Here is a 16,362-nt window from a genome sequence, read left to right on the forward strand (position 1 = left end):
AGTGGTAATTGAATCCTTAATTGTTTTATATTTATAAAATATCGCGAACATCAGGATTGTTAGGATTATAAATTATACATATACGTATATTATATATTTGAGATAAATACATTGAAAATTACATTGATAAGTCAATCCATCGATAAAGAAGCAAATTAAACGAGTCGATCAGGAATTTGGTTAACGAATTGGCAAATTAAATTTTGGTTGCAATTAGTAATATTAATATTAATTATGGAAATATGGTTTAATTGTTGTTAACAAGTGTCTTGTAACATGAATGAAAAACATTTATTACACGAGAACGTTGAAAAAAAAAAGAAACGTTGACAAAATTATTTTCACAAATTTTCCATTTTATCCATTCGCGATTAAATAATTTGATCAAGTATTCAAATGTTTTAAAATTTCTCAATATTTTGTCATTTTAAATTGCAATATACACGCAGATAAATATTTATATCACATTATATTACATTTCCATAAACGCTATATATTTTGACACAAGTCGGATCAATGACAAATTCTACTACTTTACAATCTTTCGCAACGAGAGAGAGGAAAAAAAAATCAAACGTTTCACAATTCGTATCTATTTATTCTTCCATTACTTTATTATAGAATTACGATTCGATCTTTTTGTCATGTTTCGAAAAAAAAAAAAAAGAAAGAAAAGAAATATCTGCAAACGAATAAAAAGAAAAGACAAAGATGGAACGACACGATTTATTAGAACGAATTTCTCACAGCGCGACGAACAACGATCGACGAATCAACGGCAGCTAAAGACTAATTGATGGATCAGCCCCTTCCCCTCTCCTTAACCCCTCTCCTGGCCCTGAGCTTTCGTAGACGGATGTTGCGAGGCGAAAAAAAAAAAAAAAAAAAGAAACGCGGCAGCGACGCGTAATTAGCAAGAGGACGCTAATATGTCGGGCGGCGCGCTGGTCTGTGATAAAACGAAACGAAAAAAAAAAAAAAAAAAACAAAAAACGAAAAAAAAAACAAAAAAAAAAGGTATAAAAAAACACAAAAAAAAAAGAGAGAAAAAAATGTGAAAAAAAAGAAAAAAGGAACAAAAAAGTCGCGGACGCGTATTGTATTTTTTGTAAGGCTCGTTCGTGCCAGATTTGTGATAGCCAAGTCCGCGGCAATCCTCGATTAAATGGACGATGATGATGGGCCGGCGTGCCACCGGCGCGAGGGAAACAAAATCGTCGATTAGATGGAAGAGTTGGACGAAAAGATGGACGAGGGAAATTCGCTTGAATTTTTTCGAATCGTGACGATTTTCTTCCACGAAGATTTGAAGTTTCTTTCACAAGCATTCGTTCATAAACTGTTCGATTCGACTAATTTTTAATCCTTTCTTAAATATTTAACTAGAAGAAAAATCGTTGCTCTTCGAGGATTAAAATTCGTAAAAAGTACAGACTTTTGAATGCTTTTAGCTTTGTTGCAAGTGTTAAGATTATTTTCTTTTTGTACAATCTTCAATATTTCTTAAAATGTGTGTAATTGTAATTTTACTGGAACAGTAATATGGATGAATAAAATTTTATGATGTGATAGAATTAAGATAGAAAATCAAGTGAAATCCATTTCAACAATCTTCATTTATACAATCTCAAGAATCTCTGTACTTTTTATTGTACTTTGAACTCCTTGAAAAAAGAAACAAAAAAAAAACAAAGAATTGATAAATAGGAAGAGAATCGTCACGGAGGAAACAAGTCGACATTATTAATTTCCAGTCTATGTGACTGGGATGCGAGGAAGCCTAAGTTTAATAATTGTAAGCAGCATGCCGTGTTTCGCGTTACTTTGAAAAAAAAAAAAAACAAAAAAAAAAAGAAGCTGCGAGAAATGATATTAAATTTTGAGGATTTTGAGATACGTGTGTAAATGTGCGTGCGTGCGTGTGTGTGTGTGTGTACGTGTGCGCGTGAACGCGTGTATTGTTGTTGAATCCTGGTATCCACGATGCCAAAGATCATGTAAGTCATGTAATAAAGTTGTGGCTAAGGTACTATGGTAACGTCAATGATAACGATGAACAACGGTGATAATCGTTATTGCTATCTTGTAACGTTTAATGTATATCAGTGTCGTGCAAAAAAAAAAAAAAAAAAATTGAGCGGCTGAGCTCCTCGGTGTTGTGGATATACATACTCGTTCCTAGCAACTCGTATGACAATTACTACTACTCGATACACTACTCATAACATTGCATTGATCTACTTTACTCTACGTACTTCAAAGATAAATAAATACATTCTGTCCAATCTCAAAAAATTGGTGAATCTTTTTCCAAACCTTTATATTTTAACAATTATAATACAAATATTTTAACAATTATAAAATACAAATATTTTTGTATTTAAACAGTCGAGACACAACACAGTCTTTTGGGGATTAAAATTGCTTGAAGAAACATTCGATGATATCGTGAAAAATAGAAGATCGAACGATAAAAGGTGAGTAAACGAAATGTAATCACGTATAAAAGAAGCAATCACTTTATTACTTTTTTCAACGATTTCATACAAATTTCAGATACATTCTGTATATATATTTTACAATTTCACATTTAATATACCTCGTATTTTGGACTGTGCATTATCAACGTACCTATACGTTACGTCTCGATACATCAAGTATCGTTATTCTTGTCAATATTCGCTTCAATATGTCATGGTACGGAGTATTTTAAATCTATTTAATCTCTGAACAAACTCCCCTCACTTTTATTGTACACACACACACTCCCTCCCTTGTCTTCTTCCTTTTTTTTTTTTTTTTTTTCTAACTTCATCATCCACGTTCTCGCTTCTATTCCATCGAAACACATTTCACGGGTTTCACGTATGTAGAATTTCACAGGACTATCCGCTAAATATCTCTTGTTCGAGGGGGGGGGGGGGGGGGGGGCAAAAAAAATCAAGAAACAGGTGCGATATCGATTATAAATGCGCTCATATGCAATATCGCTATTACAATTTCCTCTTAATGTAATAACTAAAGAACGGAAGCTGCCTTAGAGGGAATCGATTAAAAATCTATCGTTCTAACTTCTTGGAAAAAGAAATTCAAAATTTGTTACTCTTACTACTATTGCTATATTTCGAACACGTTTTTTTCTTTCTATTATCGTAAAATAAAATAAAATGGCAAAAAAAAAAAAAATAAAACGTGTACTGTTTTCATTATGTAATATACGCATATACGCAGCCTTTCATAGCCTAATTTCTTTTTTTAATACATTTTCTTTCTTCTTTTTTTATTTTTTATTTTAATCAAAACCTATTTCAAGATGTGATAAAAATGATTGATAATTGATATTATGGTATCATACTCGAATGTTTGCAAAACAATATATTTTAGACAGAAATTAGAAGAATTAAATCTTTTTAATAATGTAAAAAATCTATCTATTATTATTAAGATAAAAATATTTTAATTTATATTTTTTTCATTGTATATTTACAATTGATCAATAATTAATGAGATATGTATAAGATAAAGAAATACTTGATAAAAATTGCATAATATTTTTATAAAAGGATATTATGATATGAGTATCAATTCCATTTTCTTTTTTATTTCCGTTTTTTCTTTTTATTTATTATTTTTTCTTTTTTTTTTATATATAAAATTATATATTTCTATCTTTGCAAAAATATTAAAATACTTTTTAAATATGTATGAATATCTATTTATGATTGTTTGATTAGAGAGCAAGTAATTTCAGTATTTTCATGATCAGACATTTCACGTATAACTTTATAATTACTTCATTTTTGTAAAGTAATCTTTCCTATATAATTTTTATTAAACAAATATTTTGATTTGTATAATTTTAAAAATAAAAAGGTGGCAGTGATCAATGATTCATCTTATACAATGTTTGTTCAACAAACAAATAAAAAACAAGATAAATTGTATAATATAATTATATTTAATTTTTTTTTATCATTAGACCGAATTAATTTGTTCCCATAATTGTTTAGATAATTTATTAGGATAAAAGAAACTCATGAAGTAATTAAATTTAATATTCTTTTGAATAATTCATTAAAACATAATTAAATTCATTAAAAGGAATCCTCAAAAATATAAAATTAAAAAAAAAATACATTTATTGTTAAACATAAAAAAATTTTTAAAAAAATTGCTATAGTAAATCAATGCAATATATAAAACAGAGATGTCAAAATGTTAAATACTTATAATTAATAAATTATAGTTTATAGTTTATTTAATAATTTTTTCTTCTAATAAAGTAACGATCCATTCTAATTTCTATTAATTCCAAATAATGATACAATCTAATTTTTAAAAATTAAGTAATTATTAAAAAATTTAGAAAAATATCATATTTATCTATCTAAAATTTTTGATTTGCAAACATTTGTTATAGATATATCGTCTATACGTATATGATTATTTAATAGTGTGACTAGCTTAAAATTATGATTATATGCTCGGTGGATATTGTCATAAACAACGATGGAAATTTTATTTCTATCGTTGTATATCACTGTACACGTTTCTTTTTTTTTTTTTTTTTTTTTTTTTTTTTCACTGGAAATCAGTTACGCTGTGCAACATTAAGTATATGATTGTACAATCGTAACTATACGCAAATATCTCCATCATATCTATATATGAAAATTAGAAATTTTTTTAAATATGTAATAACTGCTAATAGAAATTCTGTGATATATAAGATATATTTCAAAACGAGTGTTGTATGAGGTGATTATTGAACAAAATCTTTTGTTTTTAATATATATATTTTCATAAAACACTTATTTTGAAGCAATTCATAAAAAGGAATCTCTAAAAAAAATTCTTCCAAAAATACGATCACTGTGGTTCTTTCGTTAAAAAAAAATGCCAATTTAATATTATAATTTTATAATGAAATAAGTGTTCTTTTAATATAAAAAAGTATTTTCATCATAAAAAATATTAAAATCATTAACACATGAAATTATTTTTTCTATTTTTCTAATTTTAATTTTTTTTAATTGGAAAAATTCAATTATTTTTAAAAATTTAAACTATCCCAATAAGGATAAATATAACTATAATTGTAATTCTATTAATCCCAATAAGGATAAATATAACTATAATTTTAATTTCTAAATTGAAATTTGAATAGTATATTCATAATATACTATCTCTTATATGTAAAAAGAATTTTTCAAAACTCACTTATCAATTCTTAAATTTCAGTTACGATTAATCATCATCGACAATAATGTTGCAAAACTACTACTAAAATTGGTTCCCTGAAATTCCATTCAAATAGAGCTATTCACCATTTGATCAATTAAAATATCTTCAGAAATCAAGTTATCTTTAAAAGCAATTTCCTTTTCGATATTTCTTATTATATTCTATAGATAAAATGTTCATTCAATGATCCAGCGGCAGTGACACGTGTAGAAAGTTACTATTGATTAATAACAATCTCATCATCTATGGAGCTGTCCAACTAACATTGTTCAAGGTACAATTGTTTATAGTTATTTTCATCTGGACGATATATATATATATATATACATATACATATTTAAAACATTCTGCTTTTTTTAATATTTTTATTTAAATTCAACAATTCCTTCGTTAAAATTCTATTTCCATTTATTGTTTAATATATAATATTTTCTCTTGTTTTTCAATTTTTTTTTCCTTTTTTCTCTTTTTTTTTTTTTTTTGGCACCTATGTGAAAAAAAAATTTAGAAAAACCTCACGAGGTAAAAAGTTGGACAGCCTTGCATTAGATTTTAACAATCATACATCTAATCTGCAAACAGTTTTTTTCTATAAAATATTTCTCGCTGTATCGATTAAAAGTCATTGGAAAATTGACTTAATATCGATGCTTGTGTACTACATGGATTCTTAATCGATTTTAAATTACAATAATTTCAATGTTAGAAGTTCAAATTAAATGCTATACATAATACAACAATTAGCGAATAGCAATTTAGAAGATATTGCGTTAAAGAATGATTCGTGACTGTATGACTATCGCTCGATGCACAGTCGACTTAAAAAATACAATATATATATATATCATTTAGATACACATGAATTTCTAATTAAATTGCACTGAATGTTTTGATAGTAGCTGCACATTAACGACTATAAATAAATGCAACAAAGATGCAAAAATAATGAATACATTTGAATAATGTAACGATAAGATTTTAAACTAGAAAATATTAATATGTTACCATTCAATACATTCAAACGTAAATCATTTTTCCAATAATGAATCATTCAAACAAATTATACAAAAATTTGTAATCATAATTGCACATGGAATGACTCTACGTTTGAATGTTAAAATAAACAATAAGTTAAAGATTATGTACTGTGATTACAATACATATCTTTAAAACGATTTACACATTTTCTATCAAATAATTTATATTAAAAAAAAAGGAAAGATCTTCGAGTGCAAATTAATAGAAAAATAATAATGTAGATATTTGAATGTTCATTATGAGTACATACTAATTATAGTCGAACCTTCAATTCTTCCATTCTTTGCCGTATTCTTCTTCGCATCTCCTTATATCTAAAAATTAAAATAAAAAAAAATATAATTTAATATATTTTTCTTTAATTAATTTTTCACTATCTAATTGATACAATACAATTTATTCAAAAACACATATATATATCAATTAATATAAAAATATAAATGATTAAGATTTTTAAAATAAATACGATATAAATACAATTTAAATATTTGAAGAGAGAATTTAAAATTAAAACTTATATACAACTTTGAAAAATCATACTTTTCTTTCAATAAAAGAATCTGACGCTCCTCTTCATAATGATAACGTTGTAAAATACCATGACATTCTGCTAAAGAAAGATTAAGAAATTGTGCAACATCAGAACTAATTTCTGGAGTCGATAATTTATCCACTAAAAAAAGTCGCGCAACATTTTCATGTGGACCTAATACTACGCGAACCTCCAATGGATATTCGTCGTCTCTTAATCTTCTTTGTTCTATAAAAAAAAAATTATCTTTGTAAAACAAAGATTAATAAAAAGATTTGTAATCTCAAAATAATTTTACTTACCACCATTATCACGGACTACAAACAACGCGAAATTATCTGGCTTCGCATCAACTTTATATTTATCCAACATGAGATTAATAACTTCTTGAGTATTTACCAAACTTGTAATCCAAACAGACATTTGAGATCCATGTGGTGGTGTGAAAAAACTAGTTTCACGATTATAAAAATGTCCATTAATCGAACAACGTCGACGTAATCGACTACGCGATTGGCGTCTACCGCCTGGACGACGTCTAATTGCAGTGGATCCTTGTTTTCGACGTAAAACTACGCCATCCAGCTAAAATATTATATGAATACAAATATAGTGACTGAAATAATATAGATATATAAATATAATGAATAATGTAATATAAATAGAATAATAATTGCAAAACTATAATTGCTAAGCACCTCTAATCCACTGTCAGTAGACATTGTCATATTATCATCCTCTCTAAATTGTAAAGAATTCACAGAATCTGTATCGCTATCCGTTCGATGTCTTTGGAGACAATCAGGACCAGACATTGATCGATTTAAGCCTTTTTCTATCCAACTATCATCGGTACTAATAGATCTGTTATTAGATATATTTTTCTCCAAATTATCGAAATATTCTACCCTTCGAAGCGTTCCATTTCGATTTGGTGTACCATGATAAATAGGTGTATCAGTACCGGAAGAACTACCTATACTGTGCGTGGGTGTACTAGTTACGCTACTATCATTACCACGATTAGTTTGATGATTTGGACTGTCTATTTCTGAATTTTCTCGAGAATCAGACCTATCAAGACTGGATTGAGATGAAAGAGGCTGTGCGTCAGAAGTTTGCGAACTAATTGACGGCAAATTTTCGGGCATTGTTTGATATAACTTCTTTCCATCTTCAACTTTACGTTCAACCTGAAAAATACAAAAAAAAAATTAAAATAAATAAAACATAAAAAATAGAAAAATCCTAATGATCGATATTTATTGATATTTAACCTGAAGCAGTTCATCTAATTCATCCCATTCCATATTTTTAACATCTAATTTCATTGGTAAAGTGAGACTCTTAAGATGATCAGGAGAAGTTGGAATAGATTTTGTTTCAGTATCTGTATCTTGTTCACAAGTTTCCTTAACAGAATCTTCCTCTTTTTCCTCATCTTCTATACTCTATTAGAAAAATTTACAAAATAGCAATAAAATATTTAATATATTTATATTCATATAGATATATATATACATATATATATATATTTTCCTTCTTACATAAAAATATACGTACATCGGAAACACTACGTCTGCACGAATTTCTATTCCGAGCTGTAACTACTGTACGCTGATCATCATCTTCTTTTAAATGAATCACTCCTCTGACACCCCAATAAATACGAAGTGCACCTTCTAATATCAATCTTCCATTAACCTGTTATGAATTAATATTAATTAATATTATTAATTTTATATTTTTATAAAAATAAAAAATTAAAAATTTTCTTTACCTCACGACTTCTTATACCACCACTTTTGCCTTCATAATATTGATTGAAAACCTTTAATTTTGATTCTAAATGTGATCTAGAAATAAAAAAAATCTTAATATCATAAATATTCATTATAAAATTGATTTAATCAAACATTAAAATATATATTATTTTATTTTAAATTGTATACCTGGGTAATGATGGTCGAATTTCTTTTTTTCCAAAACTTGTATGTGATTCAACTCTTGTTCCATGGCCAAATAATTGTGGTCCAAATAAAGCACCATAACATGGTACATGACAATATGGTACACCTTTGTGCTATAATAATATAAAAAAAAATTATGAATCTTCTTTTACAATGTTGAAATTTTTTGTTAATGATTTTATTAAAAAATGTTGTACCTCTGCATGTTGGCCTGGATTTAAACGTTTTCCACATTCTTCACATCTTAAACATTCTGGATGCCAGTCATATCCCAATGATTGTTTGCGTTCAGCTAGAAACACATTTTAAAATAATTTTAAAATATTTTAAAAACAATAAATATTTATATAAAGTACATTAATTTCATTTTCATATTCATAAAAATTTTATATTTTCTAATATAAAAACATAATATTATGATAAATTATAATTCTACTAATTTTTTAATAAGTACATTTTTAATGAATAATAAATATATATAAATATATATAACATGTATTTTTAAATTATAAATTATTGATTTAATTTTAATAAATTATAATATTTATTTAAACCAATATATAAATTTTCGTTTTTATTTAGTTTTATTTAGTTTTATGATAGTTTTAAAAATTTCAAATATTAAATCATATATTACGACAATAAACAATTACTTTTTTAATTGTAAAAATAATTTCTTAATTAAAAGCAGAAAATTCAATTGAAATATAAAAAAATAATTGTAAAATGATTTTTTAATATAAAATATATAAGTAATATAATATTCATATAAATAAAAAATAAATCAATTCATCATAATGACAGGAAATGGTACTTGTCAAAATTAGTACGCCTTTTTAATATATGCGATTGATTGAAACTAACCGAAATACACTGGTTTTCCGCATTTATGGCACTTCCACATGACGGCAAATTCTTATAATCTCCATAAAATAATAAAAATTAATTTTTACAAAATTCTAAACCATTTTGTTTATATTATATGAATAGGCGCATTGAAAATGACATGCGGGTTAATTAAAGATGTTACTAGTAAGGCAACCCTCTCTGAATAATGAATAGTTTCTCTCTGAGTTCGAAAACTTATCAAGCACTTGACTTACATTTCTTTACTAAAATCATAGAATACAAAGTAGAAAGGAAACTATAAGACAATCGTATATACGTTCATTCATAAATTTTTGTTAATGAAATATTCTATTATATTTTTTTAAATAATAATTTTTACAATAATATATTTGATTCTAAAGAATTTATTAAAAATTGTTAAATATTAAATTTTATTATATTTATCAATTATATATACATACAATTAATTGATTAATTTATTATTTAATTAAGATCAATTAAAAATTTTTTACAAAAATTAAATTAATTTATCTCATTTAAATCATAATCATAAATTCATAAAATTACTTTTTATGAATTTTTATATATCTTTTAGTATCTTTCTTGATAAACATAAACATATATTTTTAATAAAGATATACATATTTAGTATATATAATGTAATACAAAAATTATTATAAACAAAATATGCCTGTTTTTTATTATATATTTATATATATAACAATTATTATAATAAATTAATATAATACAATTGTATATTAAATATCGACTTTAATATTCGTTCTATAAGAACAATAGTAATGGCGCGCTTAATAAATTCAACGGAAAATTTATAATATACCGGCTTTTTGAAAGTACGGATTTATATTGTACCAGTTTGACAATACAGATTTGAAAAGTTAAAATATTGAAAATGGATAAAAAATATATATAAATATTATATTATAAAGATAAAAAAAATTTATATTAACAATATATTCAATATATTCAATATATTGAAAAGAATTTTGAGTTGCACAATTTGTGAACTTTTATCAAGAAAGTAAAGGTTAAAATTAAAAGTAAATAAAATGATGCAGATGAATAAAAAAGGATGTAAAGAATTGTTAATGCAAAGAATGTTCTTAGCTATAATCTCCAGTATAGCAGTACAATTCTTTCTTGTGACTCTTTTATTTTTAATTACAAATTTAAACACGGATTACACATCATGGATTCAAAACACATGGACAGCAATAACCTCTTTTCGAATGTGGAGTTATTTCTGCGTTCTTGCTACTGTTACATTCTTTCAAGGAGTTATTTGTAGCAAAAATTATTCAAATGTACCACCTTACTTAAAAAGTAGGTTTAATAAATTTTGTGGAATATTTACATCACAAAATATTTTACTGGGTGCATTACATATTATCATTGGTGGTCTTCTTGTTTGGATGCATTTATCAATAAAAGGAGGTAGATATGGGTTTTTAATGACAGAATGTAATATAGTTTATGGAACATGTTTAATGGAAGAACATTACTTTTTATTTCTAAGCGGATTATGGAGTGGATTATATTTTTTCTTAAAGACTAGTATCTTTCATACAAAATATTTGAAATTTCCTATAATATTTTCATCAAAATTTTCAAGATTTAAAACAGGAATATGCTCCTTACTTCCATCATTAATGATTGAGTGTATATGGCCAACTTTATATTATTTAATTGCTTATTATTTCTTAGGTTATAATTGTTGTTCTATAATATTATTTTTATCATCTGCACAATTAGAAAGTGAACCATTGAGTAATATTTCTAATTTATTGAATTTTTCATTGATTTTTCAATTATGGTTATATCAATTGATATTTGTATTGGCAATTAATAGCATGTATTTATTGTTTGAATTATATTTGACAGAATGGGTTCTTTTTGAATTCAAACAGAACAATGTATTTGACATTGATGAATCTAGAATGACACTTTCTGAAGCATTGTCTATAGATAAAGTACCAATAATGCAACATCTAGGATATTTAGATTTAGTTACAATAGTTCAAAAAGATAAGACAAGAAGGAGTATATTATTTACACTCAGTCAACCTGGAGGTCATCCTTATAATTGGAATTGTATTGTAGAAAAATGTATTGCTCTTATTAAAAAATTTTCTGATGATCTTACTGCAGCATATATTAAACCACAAGAATTACCTCCATGTGCTCCATGTTCAACAATAACACATGTTAGTACATTTCAAAAAGAATATGTATATCGTATGCGCAATTTAATAAAAGAAGAAGTACAATTGCCTACTGATCAAACTGACATAAAAAAAGAAGATGATGAATTATTCATTCAAAAATTTATAAAAACAAAATGGAACAATTTTTTGACATATTTGCTTTCTAAACCACTTATTTCTTACATTTTTGGGGAAATAGAAGGAGGTAAAGTGTGTCATATTTTATTCAATGGACAAATGGTAATTTGGGCTGCAGATGCAATTTCATCTTTAGCTGTAATATCACTAACTGAAGATACTTATGGAATTGCTCAAAAAGATCTACCACTTATAATCAATACTTTACTTGAGTTAAAACAAGCTCTTGATAAATTACAGAAATCGAATATTATGGCAAAAAAACAAGATGGAGATGATAAATTTATTAAACAAATTTTTTATTCTTTACGTGCTGCAACAAAGCGAAGCCTTTACAGAATTGTTACAAGTTTTGAAATTTATATGGAAGATTTAGCATTAGAAACCAGAACAATGGAACAAATATACAGTTTTCTCACTTATAGGGAATAATTTTTAATTATATATAGGAAATAAATTGTTGAATACAAAGCCTTAATGTATATACATATTTATAAATACTTTTTACTTACACTTAAAATACATTTGGTATTAAAATATATTACAAAAGTATATGATTATTTTTTATATTTATATACATGAATTGTATTTATAATTAATGGAGTTTTTTCTATTTAACTTTGTAACTTATGGATGTACAATGTTTTTTAAAAAAATTACTGTAAATTCTAAATGTACTGAATTAAATGTATAAAATATTATAATAAATTAATTATTTTTCAAATATTTATGACTTTTTTATTTTAAAAAAATTATTTTGCACTAATAAAATATTATAAAAAAATTGTTTTTATTATAATAAAATTTTACATCTTCTTTAACATTTGTACAACACTAAGATTATAAAACAATTTATCTCTTAATATCAACCATGTTTTGGATTGTATCTCTTGTAATGTGTTTAAATAATTTCTTAAAGATTCAGTTTCTGTTATTGTTGTTCCATGCCATTTTAAAAATACAGCTAAATAAGCTTGCGATAATTCAAAGTCTCGTTTTCTTTCTATCATATAATAAATCATTTTCATAAAATGAAGTAATAAGGTAGTCGATGTTTTTTCATCTGTTGAAAGTGATTGAATTTCAAAATCAATAGAACTTGGACTCATACATTTTAATTTTTCAATAATTTCTTGATAATTATTATTTTCCACAGATAGTAAGGATTTGCCAAATACAGTAAGACTTTGAAAATCAGGATGGACAATAAATTTCTTATTCGTCTCCGTATTTGTAACATCCGAAAAATCAAATCTCAATTCTAATGATGGAATTGTTGGTAAGAAAAAAGGAGCACTTTCCATTGTTTTAGATACTTCTTTTGGTTTGTTTCTTTTTTTAACAATATCTATATTTAATAGATTCTGCCATCTAGAGTGAGCTAAACCAGACATTGTAATAAGATTTTCTTGAATTTGTTCTGGAGAAATATACTCCAATTCTGGTTCAGAAAGTTCATCTTCTTTATCATTAATTTCTATTACCGAATTGGGAAGTCCGATCATTGGAATCGGATCATCTTTATTTATTGCTTTTAAAGAAATATGGGAATAAAGAGTGCGATTCGACCATAAATATATACCTAGATTACACACATGTGTTGTAGCAAGAAATTCTCCAGTTGGGGAAAAATGTAATGATGTACATGCTTCTGGAATCTAAAATATTACATTTGACTAATATTTTCGAATTTTTGTAAATTAATGATATTTTAAATCAATTTTAAAATATCATTAAAATATCAATTTTAATATTTTAAAATTGAATTAATAATTTTTTATATACCTGAAAAATATCTATTAAATTAGAAGAAGGAATATCCCATGTACAAATTGTACAATCCATAGATGCTGTTATTAGCCATCTTGAGTCAGGATTAAAACATGCATCTGTCAAGCGCCCTTTATGTCCTTCAAAACGTCGAACAATTTTTCTAGTATCAAAATCTATTAATATAATACTAAAATCTTCCAATGCTACAGCTATAAGAGAACTTTCATCATGATATCGTATCCATTCAATTGGCTCATCTAGTATCATTTTTGCTAATGATTCTGTATCACCTTAAAATTAAAATATTAATTATTTTATTTTATTATTTTTATATACATCTTTTTTAATACACATGATATAAAAATAATTTATTTTCTTACCTATTTTTGGTTTAAAATTCCAATACTTTATATATGTATCTTTTCCAGCTGTAATTACAACTTGATTCAAAGGATCTACCATTACACCTTTTACAGGACCTTTATGTGCTCCTTTATCAGTACCATAGCTAGCTCTATGGATTCCTGATTGTATATTAAATCTTTCTACATATCCATTACTATATCCAATAACAACAAAATTTCCACATTTTGTTAAACATATACTGCTTGCAGTAATATTATGATTGCCTTTAAATTTTTCTGGAAATAATTTATATTCTCCCATTCTTGTTTTATCAAAAGACCATGTAGTAACTGTACCCAAACCAGAATGTGTTGCTACAATGTTATCCCATTCTTTTTCTCTTGTTACTTCCATAGCAATTTCAGTAATTGGTGGCATTTGTAAAGGATCTTCAACAGCTCTTCCTCTTTTTTTTGCAGCTTTTCTATTAAAAGATGCTCTTCCTAAACTTTTATTTAACATTTCTGAAATGGTAGAAAATAATCTTACAGAAGAATCACTACCAGCAGTTATTATATTTTCACCATCATTTCCATAAAAACGAATAATAGTAGGAGGTTCTGAATGAGCTTCTCTGATTCTTAAAAGTCTTCCAGCTCCATCAGCTAAATCAAATATCCATAATTTTAAAGAATTGTCAGGAGAAGATGATACTAAGAGTGGTTCATTGGGTAAATATTTTAATCCTGTTACAGCTCCAAAATGAGCTTTATGAAGTTGACTTTCTACTTTACGTTGCTCTAGGTTCCAAAATACAATATGACCATCTAAACTTCCTGTGGCCATAATTGGATGTTCATCTGTGCGAAAACTAATGGATGTTATACAACCCCAATCTTGCATTAATTCAAAAATACTTTCATCAAATTTTAAATTATGCAATATAATTCTTCCATCATTTAAACCAATTGCTACAACATCTATTGCTGGTGCTTGTTCAAGTGCAGTAATTGCTGTGTTCCAACCATTAAATGTATAAACTGATTTTAAAAGTCTCAAATTCCATAATTGTAATTGACCTTGTTCACTTCCAAATAATACTTTGTTTATATAGGTATTAGGATGCATTAGTGTTGTAATTTTGAAATGTGTATTATTAAAAGTAAGTTCTGTTATTAGCTCTTCTGTTTTAATATCCCATATTTTAACATTACTATTTTCATCAACAGACACTAAATGTGGTCCAAAAGGTAATAAAGTGTGTACTGTGCAATCATGACCTTTGTAGATATGTTTTATTTCTGATCCTCTTCGCCAAGCGTATATTTCATTTTCACATGCTGTATAAACATGATAAACATCTCCCGCAAGACATGTAATTTCACCTGGATGTACTCCTGATACACTAAGAAGTGTAAAGTGCGAACAACTATACGTATGGAATGCATTACCTGTACACGTTACTATAAGATTTTCTTTTCGTCTTTTAATATATCTCGTGATAAGAGGAATATGATTAGAAACATATCCTAATGCTCGATTTCTTAAAAATATTTTACTATGTCCCATTATTCTTTTTATTTTAAGTTAAAAAATAATAAAATATTTCATCTAAAAACTTAGGTTAGAATATACAATAGTGCTTTTAATTCAATGGAAGCAGTCATGATGAAAACCATAAACTACTTTATTCAAGAGTGTATACTCAAAATAATTTTATAGTTTTTTTTAACATATATGTACGAAATTTCTATAGGATTCATAATTTTAAATGAACTTTATTATTTTAGAATATACTTTTCTGGAATATGTTTTTGGAATATAAAAATAATGTGTCATTTTATATAATATTAACCTAATTATTTGTTTCGATAAAACTTTATAGTTTTTATTACAATAATGATTTAACTATTTATAAAATATTCTATGTTATAATATTTCTGTTATATATCATAGACATAATAACGATAATTATTTAATAACGATAATATATATATATATAAAGATTAATTTGCCAAGTGAAAATATAAATTTTATACATAAGGAATGGAATAAAAAGCATCATTAATAGTAAGTATTTTCTTTTTTTATAATTTCATTTCATTATCCGTCACACGTTTTCACGGATTCATATAAATCATTTTTATGCTGATATACATATAATATATGTATAAAACATATTATATTAATATCTATTCCATAAAATCAAATTTTTTTTTTTTTTTTACAACAAATATGTATTAATTTT

General features: G+C 25.7%; 3 protein-coding genes across 4 annotated transcripts; 1 reads left to right on the plus strand and 2 right to left on the minus strand.

Annotated features, from left to right (window-relative positions):
* Positions 1-5,688: 5,688 nt before the first annotated feature.
* Positions 5,689-9,860, minus strand: LOC724888 (ras association domain-containing protein 2). The gene is made up of 10 exons (XM_001120788.4): positions 9,649-9,860; positions 8,982-9,076; positions 8,767-8,897; positions 8,595-8,670; positions 8,378-8,518; positions 8,092-8,265; positions 7,513-8,007; positions 7,117-7,399; positions 6,823-7,042; positions 5,689-6,596 (listed from the first exon to the last, which is right to left on the minus strand). The coding sequence occupies exons 1-10, from the start codon at positions 9,686-9,688 to the stop codon at positions 6,536-6,538; spliced, it is 1,716 nt and encodes a 571-aa protein (XP_001120788.1). The 5' UTR covers positions 9,689-9,860; the 3' UTR covers positions 5,689-6,535.
* Positions 9,861-10,435: 575 nt separating this feature from the next.
* Positions 10,436-12,722, plus strand: LOC100576125 (nucleoporin NDC1). Of its 2 annotated transcripts, XM_016911844.2 has the most exons (2): positions 10,436-11,088; positions 11,536-12,722. In XM_016911844.2, the coding sequence occupies exons 1-2, from the start codon at positions 10,704-10,706 to the stop codon at positions 12,426-12,428; spliced, it is 1,278 nt and encodes a 425-aa protein (XP_016767333.2). In that variant the 5' UTR covers positions 10,436-10,703; the 3' UTR covers positions 12,429-12,722. The 2 variants fall into 2 exon arrangements, with proteins under 2 accessions (XP_016767333.2, XP_006562710.2); XM_006562647.3 differs by having other exon boundaries at positions 10,436-12,722.
* Positions 12,723-12,767: 45 nt separating this feature from the next.
* Positions 12,768-15,793, minus strand: LOC411026 (WD repeat-containing protein 36). Its single transcript, XM_394499.5, has 3 exons — positions 14,150-15,793; positions 13,782-14,059; positions 12,768-13,654 (listed from the first exon to the last, which is right to left on the minus strand). The coding sequence occupies exons 1-3, from the start codon at positions 15,681-15,683 to the stop codon at positions 12,803-12,805; spliced, it is 2,664 nt and encodes an 887-aa protein (XP_394499.4). The 5' UTR covers positions 15,684-15,793; the 3' UTR covers positions 12,768-12,802.
* Positions 15,794-16,362: the final 569 nt, after the last annotated feature.

The sequence above is a fragment of the Apis mellifera genome, linkage group LG4, assembly GCF_003254395.2.
Source record: "Apis mellifera strain DH4 linkage group LG4, Amel_HAv3.1, whole genome shotgun sequence".
NCBI lineage: Eukaryota > Metazoa > Arthropoda > Insecta > Hymenoptera > Apidae > Apis > Apis mellifera.